Below are 20,522 nucleotides of genomic sequence, written 5' to 3'. Positions count from 1 at the left end.
GTATAGCCACATCTCGAAGGCTTCAAGTTTTTTCTCCATTGCTTCAGTTAGTGTCCAGGATTCAACTCCGTAATACAATATTGAGAAGATATAACATCGTAGGAGCCTTACTTTTATCTCCAGATTAAGATTGTGGCTTTTAAAGAGTTTGGCCATGTTATTGAATGCACTCCTAGCCTTCTCTATTCTACATTTTATTTCCTGTGAGTGATCCCATTGTTCATTTACTGTTGTTCCAAGATAGTTATACTGTTTTACTCGGTCCACTGGTGTATTATTGATAAGTAGTTGAGCGTCTCTAACTTTATTTTTGCTGATGATCATAAATTTAGTTTTTGTTATATTTAATAAGTTAATTTATTAATTTAATTTATATTAATATAGACCAACAATATCCTTTGTTAAATGTTTAAGTCTTTCAAACAATACATTGTCGAAGATTTTATACGCAGATGCTAACAGAGTAATGCTTCTATAGTTCTTACACTCTATTTGATCCCCCTTTTTATGCAACGGATATATTATTCCCTTAAGCCACTCTTCTGGTACCAATTCTGCCATATGAGTACTATTAGTTTATAGATTGCTACAAAAAGTTGATCACCACCTTTTTTATACATTTCCGAACAGATTTCATCGGTTCCTGTGGCTTTATTGTCTTTGAGTTTTAGGATGGCATTTGACACTTCTTCTCTTGTTGAGTCTTCACTGTGTAGTTGACGTTGAAATGTTGTGCCCATCTGTTAAGAACTGAGTTTTTATCATGTAGAATTTCACCGTTAGTGTCTTTACATATTTTATTATTCTATTATTTAAGAATTTATAGTATCTATTTCCTCGTTTTATTTTTATCGAATAAACTTTGTATCTCATTGAGAGTGTTCGTTCGTATTCCCTCTTCTTACGTCGATGGATACGTTTTTCCTCTCTTCTAAGACGCCTATACTCTTCTTTTTTTCTTCGTCTACAACCTGCGTCGATGATTTTTGGATATACTGAGTTCTTTCTATTTGTGGCCATTTTCCACTCATGATCAAACCAATGATTTCTTTTTTTTGACTTGGTTTATCCCAATATTTCAACCGATTTCTGTAACACAATATCTCGTATATTTGCCCATAGTTGGTTAATGTCTTCTTCTTCTTCTAAGTTTTCTGTCCTTATTTGATCTTCTATTTGCTGTCTATATACATTTGCAATTTCGGGATCTTTTAGTTTATTAATGTCGATTTTTTTTCCTTTTCCCGATCTCCTTTTTTAAATTCGATATTCTCTCTTTAAATCGTGCTTTAACTAAATTGCGATCACTATCTATGTTTGCTCTTCTAAAAGACCTAGCATCTAATAAGTTAGAGCAGTGTCTTGCATCGATGATTATGTGATCTATTTGTTTAATCGTTTCATTATCAAGAGATTTCCAAGTTTCCTTGTATATATCTTTATGGGGAAATCGTATCCCAGCTATTACTATGTTCTTAGACACCGCAAAGTTTATGATTCTGAGACCGTTATCATTAGAATCTACGTGTAGGCTCTCTTTTTCTTTTAACAAAAATTTTACATGGAAAATGTATTCCTGGATATTGTTTTGAGCATCTAGAACCTGCTATGAAAGAAAAAGTGGTAAAATACGCGGAAAAATTTTTTTCTTGGAAAAAATTGAATTACCCATATAGACCGCCGTTTTGGACCCAGAAGGTTGAAATTTCGTAAATCCCCATATTTTATAGTAAATGCCTGTAAAATTTAAGCCAAATAGATAGGGGTCGCGTGAATACTTTGCATAGTTGACGTATAATTACCCCTTTACACTAAGTGATCATAAAAAACTTGTCTGTAAGATGGGTACCACTAATGTTAACAGATGCACACAACACATCTGCATTTGTCTTTTACTGCAGTATAGATAAGACAAAACAAAATGTTCTGCAATATTAGTGACAATGGATGAATCGTGGATCCACGCCTACGATGTAGAGACTATTGATTACTGAGCAGACATCTAGAGGTTCACCTCCACCAAAAAAATCCCTCATCCCCAAATAATGGGCATTATGCAAATATCAGTGAGTGTCCGTGATGTTAAAAGTATACATATTGATCATAGTATATTTTTACAATTGTTTGCATTTCCTACATCCTGTTCAAAGGATAAAGTCAGTTTTAATATGAGTTGAATTGGACAATTAACATATCACATTGATTAAAAAATTGTCAACTAATTTTACGCTTAGGGACACTTGTGTTATATGTTAAATTTAAGTAAATAATATTTCAAAATTTAAATTTTAAAATAATACTAAAAAAGGTGGCAATGCTTGGAGTGCCCACGACAGCGATTTTGACCAATACCTGATATTCGATCTGGGCCAAGTGATGAACGTGACTAGGATATGGACTCAGGGTAGGCCACACAGTAACGAGTACGTCATGGAGTACCGTATCAGTTACGGTAGCAACGGGTTGGATTATGCCGATTACAAAGAAGCAGGGGGAGATATTATGGTAATAATCATCAACAGCACTAACATTCATTAAACATTATTTACATAAAAGTTTCAAACATTAACTTTTGGGTGTAATTTTATAATATACATCAAACAGACAGAAAGGTATCATCAAGTCATCTGATCTAACCATTATAACTTTAAACATATATTTCAGGAAAATTAAATGTTTGTAGAAATAAAATGGAATTTTAGATATGCTTAATTTTTGTCAATCAAGTATTCTGTTTAACAACTGTTTCGGGAGAATAAAGTGATATAAATTGAGTGGATATCGTAGATATCATAGAACTTTTTGAAGTAAAAGGTAGTTCTGTTATGTAAAAATAATTCAAATAAAATATTTTCTCTTGTTTTGCTTTTGTACTACTAAATCATCAACTAGGTTATTTTAATCTTTCTACTGTTTTGACCATAAAGACCCGTTCCCCTAGTGCGACAGAGAAAAAGAATGCAAAGCAGTCCCTACATCTCTTTAAAATGGGCGGGGTTTATTGACTGTGTGTCCTTCCCTCTACCAAACACAACTAAGATAGCAAGTTAAATATAACTATTAACTTACATGTTTGATGTAACAAGTCGTTCATACAGTACACTACTATCAAGCATTCGACTGGTATTAGCTAAACTAAAAAATTCCAGGACTGGCTTTGGAAAAATTAATTTAGGGATTCGTATTAAATATTACACCCTGTATAATTTTTTTTTTTAATACAATAAGTGATTTTCAAACTACATAAATAGCCAATGAAAACGACATATGCGACAATGTTGTCGCACTTTTATTAAATTTTTAGTGAACGATCAAATCTTACCAAAAATAGAACAACCATAATGAAGTATCAAATTATAAGGTATTAATTTAAACAAATGTTATAAATTTCAAACATTTTAATTAAAATGAGTTCCTACAACATAATCTAATACGTAGAAAATTAACATCTTTACTGTCACTTTGTATTATCTCTACGATAGAATCAATTGTTTTTCAATTTTAAATTTTTACTCATAGATCGTATTGGGGCATTATTTTCGATAAATAATAAATTAAATTGATTAAAAAGTCAAACCTCTTGTATGTGTTAGTTTTTGTTGATTGTAAATGATTAAAATTTTATGTTGAATAATAATACATTGCATCAACTGTACTAAATAAAAATAAATCTAAAAAAGTTTAAAATGAAGGTTGACGTTGACCGTTTGACGTTTCTTGATATTTTATACCCATTGTCATTATTGTCATTATCAATTGTTATTTATGTGTACAAGAATATATATTTCTTCTGTCATATCTACGTTAAGTACATTGTGTTAGTTTTGGTAGAGCTTTTGTTACTTTCGTTCAAAATGCCACATCAGTTTTCGACCACAGAATATGCAGACATAATATTTGTTTATGGATTCTGTAATGGGAATGGTAGGGCTGCTAGTAGAGAATATCGCAGGAGATTTCCTAATCGTCGAACTCCCACTCATCCAACATTTGGGTCAGTTTTTAATTATTTGCGAGAAAATGGCACTTTTCCTAGTGGAACAACAGAGCGACATGTAGATGAAGCGCAGGAAGATGACATTATGGACGCCGTTACTATGAACCCTACAATAAGCACTAGACAAGTAAGTCGAGAACTCAATGTTACTCAATCAAAAGTAAGTAGAGTCTTACAAAAAAATAATCTATACCCATATCACATTCAAATGGTTCAGCGACTACATGCTGGAGATGAGATCGATAGGTTGGAATTTTGTAGATGGATTAACAATAATCGACCAACGCTATACAGGACACTATTTACAGATGAAGCCCAATTTACCAGAGACGGGATAAATAATTCACGAAATTCACATGTGTAGGCAGAAGAAAATCCCCATGCCATTCGAGAACGTCGTTCTCAGTTAAGGTTTTCGGTTAACGTGTGGATTGGTGTCATAAATAACCAATTAGTAGGTCCTCACTTTTTTGATGGTCCTTTAACAGGGCAGGTCTATTTGAACTTTCTACAAAATATTTTGCCGAATTTGCTTGCCAACGCGAACGTTGCTATCCGAGGGATGTATTTTCAGCATGATGGGGCACCCCCAAACTTTTTACTGGCAGTGAGACAACATCTCAATAATGTTTATGACAACAGGTGGATAGGACGTGCAGGTCCTATTTCGTGGCCTTCAAGATCCCCTGATTTCAATCCCGTTGATTACCATATTTGGGGACGATTGAAGCAACTAGTTTACGCAGTGAATATTAGTAACCGACAACAATTAATTGATAGAATTATACATTGTTGTAATACTATTAGAAACGATTCCCAGAGTATCCGTAATTCAATACGTCAATTAACAATTCGGCAACAAAAATGTGTACAGGCTGCAGGGTTAAATTTCGAAAATCTATTTTGAATTATTTTTATTTTGTTACCATTATTGTATCTTTTCCAGTTCTAATTTATGGGTTTATCATAACTATGTACATATTTTTAGTTTTTTTTTAAATTGTTCTTCGTTATTGTTAGTAGTTACTGTTTTTTGTTGTGCAGTGACTCAGTTTATCATTTCAATTAAAATTTTTGAAATTTATAACATTTGTTTAAATTAATTACCTTATAATTTGATACTTCATTATGGTTGTTCTATTTTTGGTAAGATTTGATCGTTCACTAAAAATTTAATAAAAGTGCGACAACATTGTCGCATATGTCGTTTTCATTGGCTATTTATGTAGTTTGAAAATCACTTATTGCATTTTAAAAAAAATATATACAGGGTGTAATATTTAATACGAATCCCTAAATTAATTTTCCCAAAGCCAGTCCTGGAATTTTTAAGTTTAGCTAATACCAGTCGAATGCTTGATAGTATAATGTACTGTATCATGCAAAAATTAAAAAAATCAAATGAGCCGTATAAACACTACAGTAAAATGAAATAAATGGTCAATTACACAAATCACCCTGTTAATTAATAAAGAAGAGGAGTTGACATTTTTTAGTGGCCACATGATATGCTCCCTGAGGGACTCTACATATGGTAGAAGTATGTAAAGTTCCTCATGACTCACCCTGTATATAAATTAAATAATAATCAATATTACTTTTATTAGATAAATAAATAAATTTGCATTCTAAAGCTGTTTGTTTTTAAAAAAAATTGAAGAAAGAATAATAATGAGAAATGATAAGTTGGTATTAAGTACAACAAGGTCTTGTTTTATGCGCTGGATATGTTCCACAGAAAAACGCATATAAAAAATCGCACAAAAAAGACATTAATTGCCTTGAAAAAGTAGAAATATGTTCCGTAGCCTTCTAAAATTACATACAACCAAGAAAAAAAAACAAAAAAGTTTGCAGATATTAAAAGAAATAGGCTACAGGATAAATTACTTCAAATATCTGATAGAAATTTATACAAAAGCTTAAAAAAACTTGCATTCAAAACCTAATTAATTTTATTTTATGGAAAAGTAATAGGTACATATAGTTTTACATTTACATTGTTAATCATTATCGCTATCTGATAATGGTTTGCACCGTTTGTGAAGTGGCTCAAAATCATCTTCATCGTTAGAAAAAACTGTCTCTGCAATAGATATTTGCGGTAAAGGCGATGGATTTTCACAAACTTCATTCTCGTTCTGTGTAGCTCTTCCTTTTCTGACAATGACAAACTTTTGCGATGGTGATGCTAGTAATTTCTATGTAGCTCACGATATCCAGACATGCGTTCGTTCAGAATTGGGGTCATTATTAAGAAAATGATTTTCTAATTTACTGCAAAGTTAAAGACCTTCTCGAATTAATTTGGCAATGAGGGGGGTTGGTTTTTCTTCCTTATCATTATCATCTTGTAGATTCACGATGCCATCTAAAGTTAGATATTAAGTTTGATCAAGTATATCATGGTCACTTAATGGTTCTAAGTGTGGATAACCTGCTCCATTGTCAATAATTAATAAAACTTTAAAATCGAGAGATTTTTTCTTCATATAGGCTTCTACTTCTGGCACAAAGCAATTATTGAATCATTCTGTAAAAAAGCTGTTGTCACCAAGGCTTTCTTGTTAATTATCCAATGCACTGGCAGTTGTTTTAAATCTTTGCCATTTAAATAACGTGGTCTAAGAGATTTATTTATTAAGAGCTGTTTCACGTCCGATTTCCTGATGCATTGCTACAAAGTAATAATATTACTCGATCTTTACTTGCTTTATGCCCACTTATGCAGATTACCATCTCGTTCGATGGTTTGAGAAATAGCTGGATGAGTAGGAAATAATAACTTAACTCATCACTTAGATAATTTTAGATGTACGCTACTTCTAAAACTAGGCTTCCAGGAGTCTGGAAGGGTGTATAGCCTTAAAGGAGTTCGAAAACCCGACTGGATAATAACTCTACTGGTGCGCGGAATAAAGGATCCCACAGGGACCAGCCAGAGCTTGAATATGGCGCACACTACCATTCGGGTACACCCTGTACAATCAGCAACCACTATTCGCCAAATCAGAGTACGTGCTCTAAAAAGTGCTCGTATTTCTGATCCAACGAACATGGATTCCCAGCTCTACCAACGTGGAGGTCTGTACTAGGACGGTTTTTGTGGTAAGGTGAAACACGACGTTCACCCAAACGCAAATATAACTTAAGGTCGCACGCTAGAGGTTTGGATGACTCAAGCTCGCAAACTCTTCAGCCAATTACATCTAGCGAACGACGGGCCAAGCAAAACCACAATTGCAATTTTTTCATTCTTTGCGATGATGTTAGTACGGTTAGGCATGAACAGGTCAAATGCCTTCTTAAGGTCTACGAAATATAGATATGATGGTTTGTTTTATTCTAATGATTTCTCTTGCACTTGCCTCATTATAAATGTAGCGTCGGTGCAGGATCTTCCCGAAATAAAATATTGTTGTTCTGCTGCTAGTGTTATTTCATTTAGTTTAATTTGTTATTACTTTGGTTGTTATGGTTGTTAATTAGATTTGTCTCCATTTTTGAAGAGATATATTAAGATGCTTGATCTCCATTCTGTTCTGTTCAGGAATTTTGTTTTGTTCTATTATTTTTTGGATTAGTTTTAGTAGTTGTTTGGTCAGATTTGGTCCTCCGTACTTTTGGAGTTCGTTCGGTATTCTGTCCTCTCCTGGTGATTTCCTGTTTTCGCCAAAACAGAAATCGTTCTGGCGAATTTTTATCGATCCAGAGCAAGTTTAAAGAGTTGATCCACAATGTTCTTCAGCGACGACGCTTTTTTTCTATCATGTTTCATATATCGTGGGTATGCTGTGAAAAGTAACCAAATCAAGTTTTAAGAATCCAACTTTACCTTCTGTCCTATGAATGAAAGATATACTTTGTTTTAATATTAAAATAGCGTTGGACTTGGTAAACTTCGGCTATATTTTATCATTGGGACAGTGAAGTTGAATTGTTAAAACTTGACTTTTTGTGGTATACCCACGATATGTGTAATAGGTCAAAGAACAGGGTACGGACCTAGCCAGAGACGAACAGTTTTTTAAGGAACACGAGAAAACCTGTTAGTGACTGTTTATTTATGGGGTATGGCATTATGCTGTTTTAAAAGTTGGGTTTACTAGTTGCTGAAGATATTGTACATCAACTAATTGTAGAACATTTTGACGTAGCCTGAAGTATCATGGTTCTTTCCATGAATAATAATTCACCTTGCTTCCATGGAATTGCACTTCATACTATAACGTTTCATTGCATACCCGTTTTTTCCCATAACTTGGCGAACTCTTCATAACTTAAACTTAAACTTCATTACACCACTGCAATTTCAAAAGATCCCACAATAAAGAGAACCAATGTTTTGAAGTATCCCACATTCTTCAGTATCATGTATCAGTATCATGAAAGTTTCTTTCGACCAATCAATCACTTTCCCTTCACCTTTCCTTGTACTATAAGGCGAAGTAGATGGTATTTGGGTCCTCTAATTATATGGCCAAATTATTCTGTTTTTCTTCTCTTTATGATGTTTGTAAGCAAGCGTTCTGAATTAATCATGTTAAGAATATCTTAATTGGAAGTGTGTGAAACCCATGATATTTTTAGGATCCGTCAATAGTACCACAATCCGGATGCTTCTTCTTCTTCAAGTGCCATCTTCGTTCCGAAGGTTGGCGATCATCAGGGCTATACGTATTTTCGAAACTGCTGACCGAAACAATTCGTTGCTGCTACAGCTATACCATTCCCGTAGATTCTTTAGCCAGGAGTTTCGTCTTCTTCCTATGGACCTTTTTCCTGCTATTTTCCCTTGCATAATTATTCGAAGCAGGTCATATCTTTCGCCTCTTGTAATGTGTCCCAAGTATTGCAGTTTTCGTTTTTTGATCGTAAATATGACTTCCTTTTCTTTATTCATTCTTCTGTTAAATGCGGATGCTTCTAATTTGTTAAATATTGTGGTTTTTAATGCCCAGAATAGACCACACGTAACACTTCAGGACCTTCTTACGAATATTCATCGACAGGTTTCTGTTACATAAATCTGGTTTCCAGGTCTAAAAGCCTTACGTGATATTTCGATCCTGGATCTCTTCATCAGAGTCACAATTTACATTTAACGAGCTGCCGAGGTATGTAAAATGGTTTACGTGTTCTATCTCCTCTCCATTAACCGAAAACTACATATACCGAGTTGCATTTCTACCAATTCTATTCTTCTTCTCGTGCCTTATCCATTGTGCGGATGTTGGCTATTACTTTGCAATTAGTTTATGTGGACAGCTTGTCTAAATAGCTGGACATTTGGATTGCGACTTGATGTGTTATGCTCATTATTTTTGTTTTGTTTTAAGTTTGTTTGCAACCCTAGCCCTTATTTCTTCATCTCAGAGATTTGTATCATCCAGTATTTGATCGATAGTGCGCCTATCAACCTTTTTGAGCTTGATTTGCAATTTGCACGCCAACGGGTTATGATAACTAGTTATATCTTTGCCGGGATATGCTTTAACTGATTTTATAGAATTTTGAAAACAGTTCTGGATATTTATATATTTGATTGTGGATTCTGTGTTCTGAGTAGTTTCCTAGTGATTTCCAAGTGGATGGTCGCCTAGCTGGTAGCTAAAAAAGGTGTTACAAACAATTAATTGTATTCTCGCTCATTCCTTGTCCCAAGACCATCATATTTTCTTACGATGTCCTCCGATTCTGAATTCTTCGATTAGTTTGTTATTCATTTCTACAGTTGGAGCGTAGGTATATTTGTATTAAATTGATGTTGATAGGTGTAGCATATAACTAGACGCAGCATTCGATCTAATCAATTGTATTGCCATTAGCATAAAAGCATCATGAGTTGTTTGTAAAAAAATCATTCTAATAGTGTGAAATTCTTACAAAAAATCGGAACCAAACTTTTATCAGTATTTACTTTTTATAAATCACGTTATTTGTGAAAAGTCTGACTCACACAGTTGTTAATTTATACATTAGTTATTCCAGTTTTTATGTATTTTTACACATGTTTTCAGAATATGGATGTATAATTAATATAAACATTTATAATAACCTATTTTCCAGTCATATATTTATACAAACATTTATTTCTTGACTGTATTTACAGAAATATGAACATAAATATTTTTATTAGTTGATTGGCGATGATAAAAACTTATAATTAATTATATATATAATCAATTGTCATAACACCGATATGTTAGTTTATAATTTTGCATGACCTATTAGTTTTTTATCTGTTATAACATAATAATTGCTTGGCTTTTGACCTGCATGTTGTTACTAAATTGGTGATTGAGTAGATTTTTGAATACTTAGTATCTTAGAAACCGTTTTGATATTTAAGAAAGGAAAATTCTTACACTACAATGGTTTGAATTTGAAAAAGATACACGTTTAATAAATCTTTGATATCAATTAAAGTTGCTACATTGAAAACTCATGAAAACGACAGGTTCTTCTTAACATCGTGTCTTCTTTTGGTCTATTCGGTAAATTTTGAAGGAAAAGCCTTCAAACTTCGTACATAGGTTCCTCTTAGTTCAAGGAGTTAAATTACTATGACTCATTCCGAGCATATTATCACGTTCTGAGTTCTTTTCTTTATATTTTGAATCAACCATTCGGCATTTTCGCCCTGTTTGGGGCCACAAAATATCTTACAGTTATGACTGTACTTCGATTTGCACGAAAATACGCTACTTGCAGCATTGGAACAAGATACTATTCTCAGACGAAAATAAGAGTCGCTTTAAGAGGCCCAGGTGGGTATCAGCATATCTAAATGTGACTAGATGAGAGGATTACTCTATGCGCCATAATAAAATCTTAGAGATATATGGCACAATTGATATGGGAGGCATCACATAATCATTATGAGGCCTGCACTGAACGTGTTTTCTTTGATATAGGTAGTGCGACAGGTCACAGATACGTAGAAGTCCTCCAATATCACGTGGTATTCAAGTATTTTGTTAAAGACAATTTTATCTTCATCATAGTCATTAACATCGACAGATGTGTTGTGGTTCATCATTGCAGCTCGGACAATTCGATTAATTATCTTTCTCCATTGGTCTCGATCAACTGTTATATGTGCCGCCTTAGGATACTGTTTGTTGAGAAGCTTTTTGTAATGCCTGCCCATCGCTGTGGAGATCTACCGCGTTGACGCTGACTCTGAGGCCTTCCTTGGACCAATAACCGCTCCATTTTGTGATCGCCTTCATATATGTGACCAAAGAACTTTAAAATTACAGAGTAAACTGTACTAAAGACGTTGATTGGGTTTAATTTCATCTAAAACCGAGTATTTGGTTTCCATGTCCACATTTCAAAAGCGTGTGTGTCGTCTATCCGATTCTCTGACCGTCTAAGTCCTGTATGCATGGTAAAATATGGAAAAGACCAGAGTTGGAACGATTCTCTTGTTGTTTACCTTAGTAATGTGACCATCACGCCAGACCAAGTTTAGTTGAGTCATTTCCTTTCTTGCAAGTCGTATGCGTCTTCTAATTTCGGGTTCGCAATTTCCGGTTTGTTAACTAGAGCTCTAAGATTTATCATCGAGGAGTCTACCTCGCATCCCGTGATAGTTCGGGTCTTAAGAAAATGTTGGCAGTGAATAACAATGATTTTGGTGGTGTGCTGTAGTCCAAACTTACCACTTTCCACTTCGAGTTTTTTAGTAAGTTAGTGATTTCTTCTGGAAAAGAGACTAGAAGTGTAGTGTCGTCTGCAAAACGCAAGATAGACATCTTGACACCGCCTAGATGTACTCTTCCCTTCCAACCATCCAAAAGCTTGCACATTATGAATTATGTATAGTTGTTTAGGTAAAAGAGGTAAACGGATCCTTGGCGTACTCCTTTCTCCAAAATGCATTCATCAGATAGGCATCCGTCCATTCGAATGTATGTCAAGATATCTTAATATAGTCGGCTAATCAGGTGAGTCAAGTGTTCAGGTACACTCATTGTCGTCAGTATGTTCCACCTTTGTCCCATCTAACACTATAAAGGCCTTAGTATGATCGGCAAAACATATAAATATCAGGACCTGATATTCTCTGGCTTTTGACGTGACAACGTCTTAAATTAGGTTGTGGCTCGGAGTCACTCATGAAAAAGTGTAACGCCCGCTCACGTCTGTTACGATGAGTCACCGAACGAGAGAGAGGCCCGCCGGACCGGCGAATGCCTTGCGTCTCTCTCCCACTCAAACATGATCGGTCCGCTGCGCGCGCAGCACTATAGAATTAGGCGCGTTGAATCGGTGCGTGCTTGTGTCTCTGGGAAAAGACGTTGTCACGTAAAATCTTCGCCCGTAAAACCGACTTTACAGGCAACCGATTTTTTTCTATGATGTTTCTTGCATTGAAGATTTTTCCTCTCATACCTCTGCCCTTCACAAATCTAGCCTGCTATTTGCTAACTTATGAAGTTTTCTAGACGACGTTGTATGACGCAAAGAAGCACTTTACTGGTGTGAATTATTAAAGCTAGTAGGATCGGAAGTATGTTGCACAGGATAGAGATCGATGGAAGGTATTGTGAGAGGCCTATATCCAAAAATGGACGAGAGTAGGCTAAGAAGAAGAAGAAGTCTATAGTTATTATAATTAGCTGTTGGACCTTTCTTATATGAAGGTATGATTATGGTCTTTCCCCATCCTCAAACCAGATGCATATTATTATAATCTGAAAGTATTGCTAAATATAATGATCGACAAAAAAGGAAAGGTTAGTTTTATTAAGTTCTGAATTCCTGTCCATCACAATGAATTCCGGTGTATCACAATATTTTGTTGTTTTCTCCTTATTAATAAGGAGTCCAGCTTTCTTAGATCGTTTGGTAAGGATGGTAAAATTATCATCCAAAGCTTGCCCTCTCCTATACAACATACCAATGTTGTCATCATCATTATTATCAGTTGGCGCTACAGCCCTTCGTGAGTACTGGCCTGCCTCATTCTTCATCCTTCCAACATTCTTTTATCCTTCTCCGTCGAGTGTCTGTCTTCTCCATCCCCTTACTCCAATCTCCCTTCAATCGTCCAGCACATTCCAAATTCTAATATTTGTCCGATGGATGATATGTGATCAATAGTAGATCTGTTTTTCAAGAAGCTTTTTTGGTAGGATCCTATTATATAGTCAGTATAGTATACCAATCGGTATTTAAGTATCAGGGACAACATTTTGTATGCCATATTAAGAAGGAAAATCCTCCTAAAGTTAGAACAGTAAATTACGTTTCCTTTTTTGTGTATTCTTCTTCTTCTTTCAGTACCCTGTCCGATTATCGAACGTTGGCGATCATATTGGCAATAATAACGGTGGTCTCTTGATACCATAATTTCGGAGCCAGGATGTTCTTCGTCGGCCTGGGCCTCTCCTTCTGGCGATCTTACCCTGTATTATGAGGTGTAGAAGGTTATGTCTCTCTGGATGTCTCATTACATGACCGAAATATTGTAACTTTCGAATTTTTATCGTTTTTGTTATTTCTGTGCTCTTTTTTATTCCAATATAATTCCAGTATTCCAATCTTCTGGTAAAGCGCGCTATTGTCATACCTGTATTAATAGTTTGTGAAAGAAGGTTATAAATGTAACACTTAAATATTTCTGCGGGTAGGTTATAACTTTAGATCTACTTTTTCCATTAAGTAGCGTACTAAAGTGTTCCTGCCACCTTTTCAGTACTTCTACATTGTCGTTCAAAAGAATTCCATTATGAGCTTTGACTTGGTTCGCTTGTGGCTTGAAAACTTTTCTCTTTGTGTTAACTTAAAATTTTCTGTGTTCGTGTTCTCTGTTTAATTTTTCCATTTCTTCGAACTCTTTATTGATTTGTTGCCGCTTTTTATGTTGTGCTTTTGTTTATCCTCTCTTCTCTTTACTCGATATTCTTCAACATTGTACAAATGAATGGTTTGTGCAATGAGGCTGAAACGAAAGAGCAGTCCACATACCTGTCATTTAGGCAAGCCAAACCCAAGAAAAGTTATTGGGCAACATGTTAATTTCATACCAATACCATACCAATTGAATGATAATTTTCACACCATACCAATTGAATTTCATAAAATTGTACCTCATCATTTGTTTGCTAGAAGTGGTCACTCAGACCATCTTTACTCCTTGGGTTGCCAATACAGTCTCTTGTCTTTGACGATACTTCTATAACTTCTACGATTTCCTGGACTCGTACTGCATGCTCTCTTACCTTCTTGAGCCGCTGAAGTACTCGAAGAGAAAAGGAAAAAAGCACAAAGGCGTGTCAGCAATAAGGGAATTTATTTATAATAAAGTGTATTGACATAAAGGGAAACTACATTGAGAAGTAAATCTTCTTGATTTGATTTAATTTATCATTACTGATTTGGTGAAAACTTTTCAAAGCACATAAATTTTACCTATTTAAGTCAAATATATCACAAAAATGCATTGTTACTCTGAAAATATAAAGACCAAAGATCTTATCTGTATCTTTTTCCAATTTCAAATTACAACAAAACAATTAAAACTATTAAGGTTATTTTTTAATACGTAACAAGAAAAAAATTTTAACCTGCTAACGTTTTTTTTTCTTGATAACTTTATTACTAACAATTCGTTTTCTGCCACTTTTTGGCAAATAGGTGGATCGGCTTGGAGTCCCAGCGAAAGTACTTATTTCGAAAAACTAACCCTCGATCTGGGCTACAGGTACGAGATCAGATTCATCGCGACTCAGGGCCGAGGTGGAGGCTCTCACGAGTTCGTTACTGAATACATTATCGAATACTCGGACGATGGTGAAGGTTGGAAGAGTTTCCATGATTCGGAGGGAGAGACTGAGGTGCATATTAACAAAAACTTTTTCATTTCTTTAGACGTGAGCGTCAAATTGAGAAAGTTTATAACACGGTTGCAAAAAATACTTGTTTATTGTCTAGCTTCCTACAGAAGTAGATCTGATTATACGATTATGTTTTGTAGTTATTAGAAAGATGTATCAGTAGACTGCCTTTGCTCTAACCATAGTTTATGCTTCAGATAAGCTTCTGCAGTAATATTTTAAGTTTCGTCTTTCTTGAGCTTTAGTACGTGTAATTTCATGTTTAGATCTAATTTCCGTAGTCTGGTCTAAATTTTCTGAAAACTACACATTTTCTGGATGGTTTAAGAATATTATCATTGTTTTCTGTAGGTCAACTTAGAACCAATTCAATACAGAAGTAGTTTTAAATTATAGGATTGTTCCTCTCTGGAAGCTGTCTGTTCCATCTTGTTTTCCATGAATATATAAGTTCTCGGGATTTCTGCAAATCTGCTAGAACCTGATTTGGGTCATTAAAAGCTATTTATTTTGGCATTTACATATTACGCGTTCCGGATCGTCTCACTGCGCATTCTATTTATATTTTTATTTATAGACTGTCGCCAGCTCTCTGAGGCATAGCTTAGGCAACACTTTTTCCCTGTGCCATATATCCCATGTGCACGATTGTGTTCCACCTCACTAGACTTCGGCAAATATGCAAATAAAAATGTAGAAAATATGCGCATAAATATGCACGTGTTTACCCGAAAATATGCAAATATTTTACAAAATATGCATACAAATAAATAAAAAAATCGTAAAATAGTAACAATTTTATTTAAAAAAAAAAGTGTACATAACTAAATATTTCCTACTATTCATTAAGATTTACATTTATTTTAAGTAACTACATCATTTTTAAGTATGAATAAACTTATTTAGAATTATGGTAACAATAAATGACCAAGTGGTGTTCAAAATTTTCTAACAAAAACTTGTGGCTTCTGTCTGAGTACATATATTTATATATGGAAAAACTTCGTTCAACATCAACTGATGTAACGGGAGCATTTTTCAAACTAACCAAAACATTTGGTTCTAAATTAATTGTTTCCAAAATATTTCCAGCTAGAACACTGACTACTTCAGAAAGAATATGGTAACCTTTATTTTTTTCCATAGTAGCTTCAAATTTTTTTAAAATATCTTTTCCAATATTACCTCTAACGTTCCGACAACATGACGCAAATTCTTTTATTAATGCTGTACTTTCGAACAATGACAGTTTTGGTGATTCTAACTGAGTAATTGTTTTTTGAACAAAACTAAAATTTGATTTTATAAATGAAAGTTCTTGTTGAAGCAAGTTACTCTGAAAAGTTTGTTTAGAATCCAAAAGAGATTGGGAACTTTCATCTGTTAACGTATCAATTATGTTCTTTATTTTAACAAAATGATCTGCATAAAAATTAGCTGCTTCTAACCATGTTCCCCATCGCGTTAAAATAGGTTGTGGTGGAAGAGGAATGTTAGGTAGCATTTCTTTATAAAGTTGAATTCTTATAGGAGATTTAAGAAATACTTTTTTGACACTGGATATCATGGTATTTACAAGAGGAAACTTTTTTCGTATTTCCTCTGCAACTCTGTTTAATCCATGCGCTACACAAGTAACATGTATTAAATCTGGGAAAAATATTTTTAAATTTTATCCTGCTTTCACCATATAAGGAGCAGCATCCGATAAAATAAGCAGTAATTTATTAGAAGGAATAGTTGTCGGAAGAAAAAAAGTTGCTAATGTTTCTTGTATAAAACGCGAAATTGTTAAAGCATTTGTTTTCTCAAGTTGCTGTCATGAAATAAGATGAGATTTTGGTAAGGTATCTTCTTTAAGAACACCAATCAATAAATGAGCAATATACTTTCCTGAGGAATCAGTGGTTTCGTCTACAGATATGTAAAAATAATTATCTGCAATTTCTTCCTTAATATTAATTAACACCGACGAGTATAGCCCGTTCACATTATTTCTTCTTAGAGACCGATCTCTTGGAACATTAAGTTTGCAATATTTTTTTAGAAACGAACTAAAATTTACATTTGCTAATTTTGAAAGCGGTATGTTTGCAGACACTAATGCGCGACACAAGTCTTCATTAAAAGTTTCTTGCTCATCTAATTTTTTTGAAGTAGATTGGAAACATTTAGCCATTGAAGTTTGATGTTTTCCTCCTATTTTTCCTTTTTTTGCAATGTGTGAAGCAGTTCTCACATGTTGGTCTATCTGAAATTTTTTCTCACATGCTATCTATAAATAAAAATAAAAACCTTTATTTTAACCCAACCTTTAAAATATAAAAATATACAAGGTGTTTTTGGTTAATCAAATAACTGGTTTGGAAAAAAAAAACACTCGCTAAGTGTTTTAAATGCAGTATTAATTCACAAATTAGTTTTTGTTACTAACCATTAGTACATCATATAACTTATTTTAAAATTCAACAAAAGTTTTTTTTTTGTTAATTCAATTACAATAAAAATAATTGTGTTTTAGAATAGCTGACTTCATAAAAAAAAGTAAAGGTGAAAATTTTTTCTAAATACACACCATTGTATTGTACCATGGACAATTTTTTCTCACTAAAGGAATCTATTTTTCATTTAAAAACAACCTACGAGTACTAAATTTTAAGTAAATACGTTTATTGGTTTTAAAGTTATTGTTGTTATTAACTAAAAGAATTTAATTTTTTTTTATTTTAACACCCTGTATCTCGAAAAGTAAATAAGTTTGACCCCTCATTAACTATATCGTTTTGTTCAATTTTTCGAGAAGTATCTACAGTCAAACGTTGTAAGTGTCATTTGGAAACACCCTGTATGTATGAAATATTAGATATTTAATAGAAAATATTAGATACTTACACTTTTGCCACAGACTGAACAGTAGATTTTTCCCATATCCATAGACAGCTCTTTATAAGGTTTAATCCAAGTTGAAGCACTGGTTGTTTTAGGCATTATAAAATCACAATCTTCCTTTTTGTTACGCACAACGAGTGTTTACGCTTTGAATATCAAAACAAAAATGATTTACAAATCTGAGCATCAAATTAGAAATGTTTAGGTACCTAATTCAATAAACTGGGAGATTTTGGAAAATCCCTAAATTAGGAACAAAACTATTAGCCGTTTACCTGCTGTTAAGATACAATAAATTGTAGATAGATTTGGGGATTAGATCATAAAATGCAAATGAACGAACCCTTAGCGATTATCCAATAACTGAATGCCTCAGTGACCGAGACTTTCTAAGAATGTTGAGGGCTACTTAAATTGATCTTCTTTGAAATTGTAAATGTTTTGTACCTGTAGAGATTACGTACTTAGATCATTTCTTGATTAAAATGACTACAAAATTTTATACAAGAATTGAAATAAATTGGTATGTTTAAAAATTTTCAAATACAGTATAAAAATCTGAACTTTTATGCACTTTATGCAAACTTTTATACAAATATGCCAAAATATGAAATATTTGCATAAAATATGCACAATATGCAAAATATGCAATATGCATATTTGCCGAAGTCTACACCTCACTATTGTGGGGTGCAGTAGTAGCAGAATAAATCTCACTGTATTTGGGCTGTGTGTTTATTTGCTTACACTTATTAATACCTTTCCTGTTGTCATTCATGTTTTCTTGACGGTCAAGATCGGTTGTTATCAATGACAGCTAAGGTACTGAAACTTAAGTACGAACTCTATTTGCTTATTATACAACAAAGATATCATTCTGCAGGTGTAGATTTCTTGTGTCCGCCATTATATTTATTCCCTGTATTTATTTATGGTTCCTTAAACAATTTAATTGTCTAAATCCTCACAGATTTTCCCAGTGCGTCCCTTTAAAAATCCACTAATCAACCACTTTTTTTTTCATTGTATGTAGATCGTATTTATTTTTTTCAAACACTTCTGTATAGATTCGGGTATTAGTTTAGCTTCGGCATGATACTTGGTTATAGAATTTTGGCCATCTGGATATGCACCTGATAGATTCTCTCACCAAGCCCTGTGTACATAAAATTATACCTTTTGATCTGGAAATTATATAAAAGGATTTTTATATGGTGTTACTAAAGTTGCTTGGGATTAGAACAAGCAAATGAGGAGGTATATTTATGACAGCAGTGTTCCATCACTATGAGAAGAATCTAAAATCCATAATCTTCAAAAATATAGACTTATTTATTTAAACATGAATTTAAATGTCTACTTTGATGGCGTTTCAGCGAAAAACGCTAACTACATCATTATTTGTGTTTTTTACTTCGTAATGCTTTTTGCAAACTTCTTTATTCTACTTTCTATGGTAAAAAACTGTTTTATAAGGTAATTCAAAATAAGAAATTTATGATTGTACTATATTACTAGTTAATTCTAAGTCTTTTTTTAACAAACTTGCTTTGAACGCTCACGTCTTTATTTTTCTGCTTATTAATTCTTCTTTTTGTGCTGTTATTATTAACATTTATTTTTCTTCGGTGCTCTGATTGTTGAAATATGCGTTTAGGAGTTAGATTGTTATGACATTAATTGCAGCAACCGTACATACAAGCTACAACTGTAGCCCTTACAAAACGCTTAAAATGCTTATAGTCCATTTGTCAGACATTTGACCTCTTAAAACGAAACGAACAAGCTGAATTTTGCTGAGAATGTCAATTTTGAAACCCCAAAAAAGATTCAAAAAAGTTTACCGTTCCTACCCCCAAAAACCCCGCCCCTAAGGAGGTGGGGATAGATTTCAAATAAAAAATATAGCTGAGATAATTTTGAAGAAAAATGTTTATTAGCACTTTTTATACTTGAAGGGACCGGCGATTTCGAATGTCAGTTACGCACGCAAAATCAACTGTAACTGCAACTGACATGCAAAATCGCAGACCGCTTCAAGCGTTGTTTCTTAGAGAATGGTTTATTCTACACAAAAAAGTTATAATAAACATTTTTGTTCAAAATGATCTCAGCTACATTTTTTATTTGAAACATTTTTTTTTTGTGGCATTATATATTCTTGTCAAATCCATTCCCCCCCCGTCCATACGGGAGGTTTTTTAAGGGGAAAAGGGGAAGCCGATAGTGTGGGAGTAGTCAACTTTTTTGCATATTTTTTTGGGGTCAAAATTCAGCTTGTTCTTATGATATTTAGAAGTTCAGCGGCATTTTCGTCTCTGACGACTGAAGTGTTAAGGTTGGTTCGCAGAGTAGTTCCCTGACAAAATCGAATCAGGTTACCTAGCTCATTTTATTTTTGGGCTCGTTCAAAAATTAACTTAAAAAAAAGTTTAAAAATCGTTACTTAAAGTTGTGTGTAAAGATACAATTATACAAGTATTTTAATATTAACACTAACAAATTAATTTACAAAAGTAAAAAAAACCAATTTTTTTCAACTACATCTCGTTTCGCAAATGGAAGTCGTCTCAGTTGTTGTCTGATTGGCTTATAGTGTATTTTTATGTATGAGAGAGTAATAAAACAATAAATTATGTATGCAAATCCCTAAACTGTTGATACGGGTGACTCAATGAAAAACAGATATTTGTCAACAAGTTTACAGAAGTATATAGGAAAACAATTTTAAATTGACTATGACCACCATGTATAAAGGTTGGAGCAGAATAGAATACAATAGTTGT

General features: G+C 33.6%; 1 protein-coding gene across 2 annotated transcripts in view; it reads left to right on the top strand.

Moving 5' to 3' along the window:
• Positions 1-20,522, top strand: part of Nrx-IV (neurexin-4) — a 100,431-nt gene that overhangs the window by 15,984 nt on the left and 63,925 nt on the right. Inside the window, exon 3 of one of the 2 annotated variants that reach the window (XM_072534489.1) lies at positions 14,648-14,847. In XM_072534489.1, the coding sequence (XP_072390590.1) occupies positions 14,648-14,847 (200 nt within the window). Of the gene's footprint in view, positions 1-2,308; positions 2,506-14,647; positions 14,848-20,522 lie in introns of both variants that reach the window. The other variant, XM_072534490.1, reaches the window with a different exon arrangement.

The sequence above is a fragment of the Diabrotica undecimpunctata genome, chromosome 6, assembly GCF_040954645.1.
Source record: "Diabrotica undecimpunctata isolate CICGRU chromosome 6, icDiaUnde3, whole genome shotgun sequence".
Taxonomy (NCBI): Eukaryota; Metazoa; Arthropoda; class Insecta; order Coleoptera; family Chrysomelidae; genus Diabrotica; species Diabrotica undecimpunctata.
The sequence above is the reverse complement of the archived record's forward strand: the minus strand, read 5'-3'. Positions and strand labels throughout refer to the sequence as shown.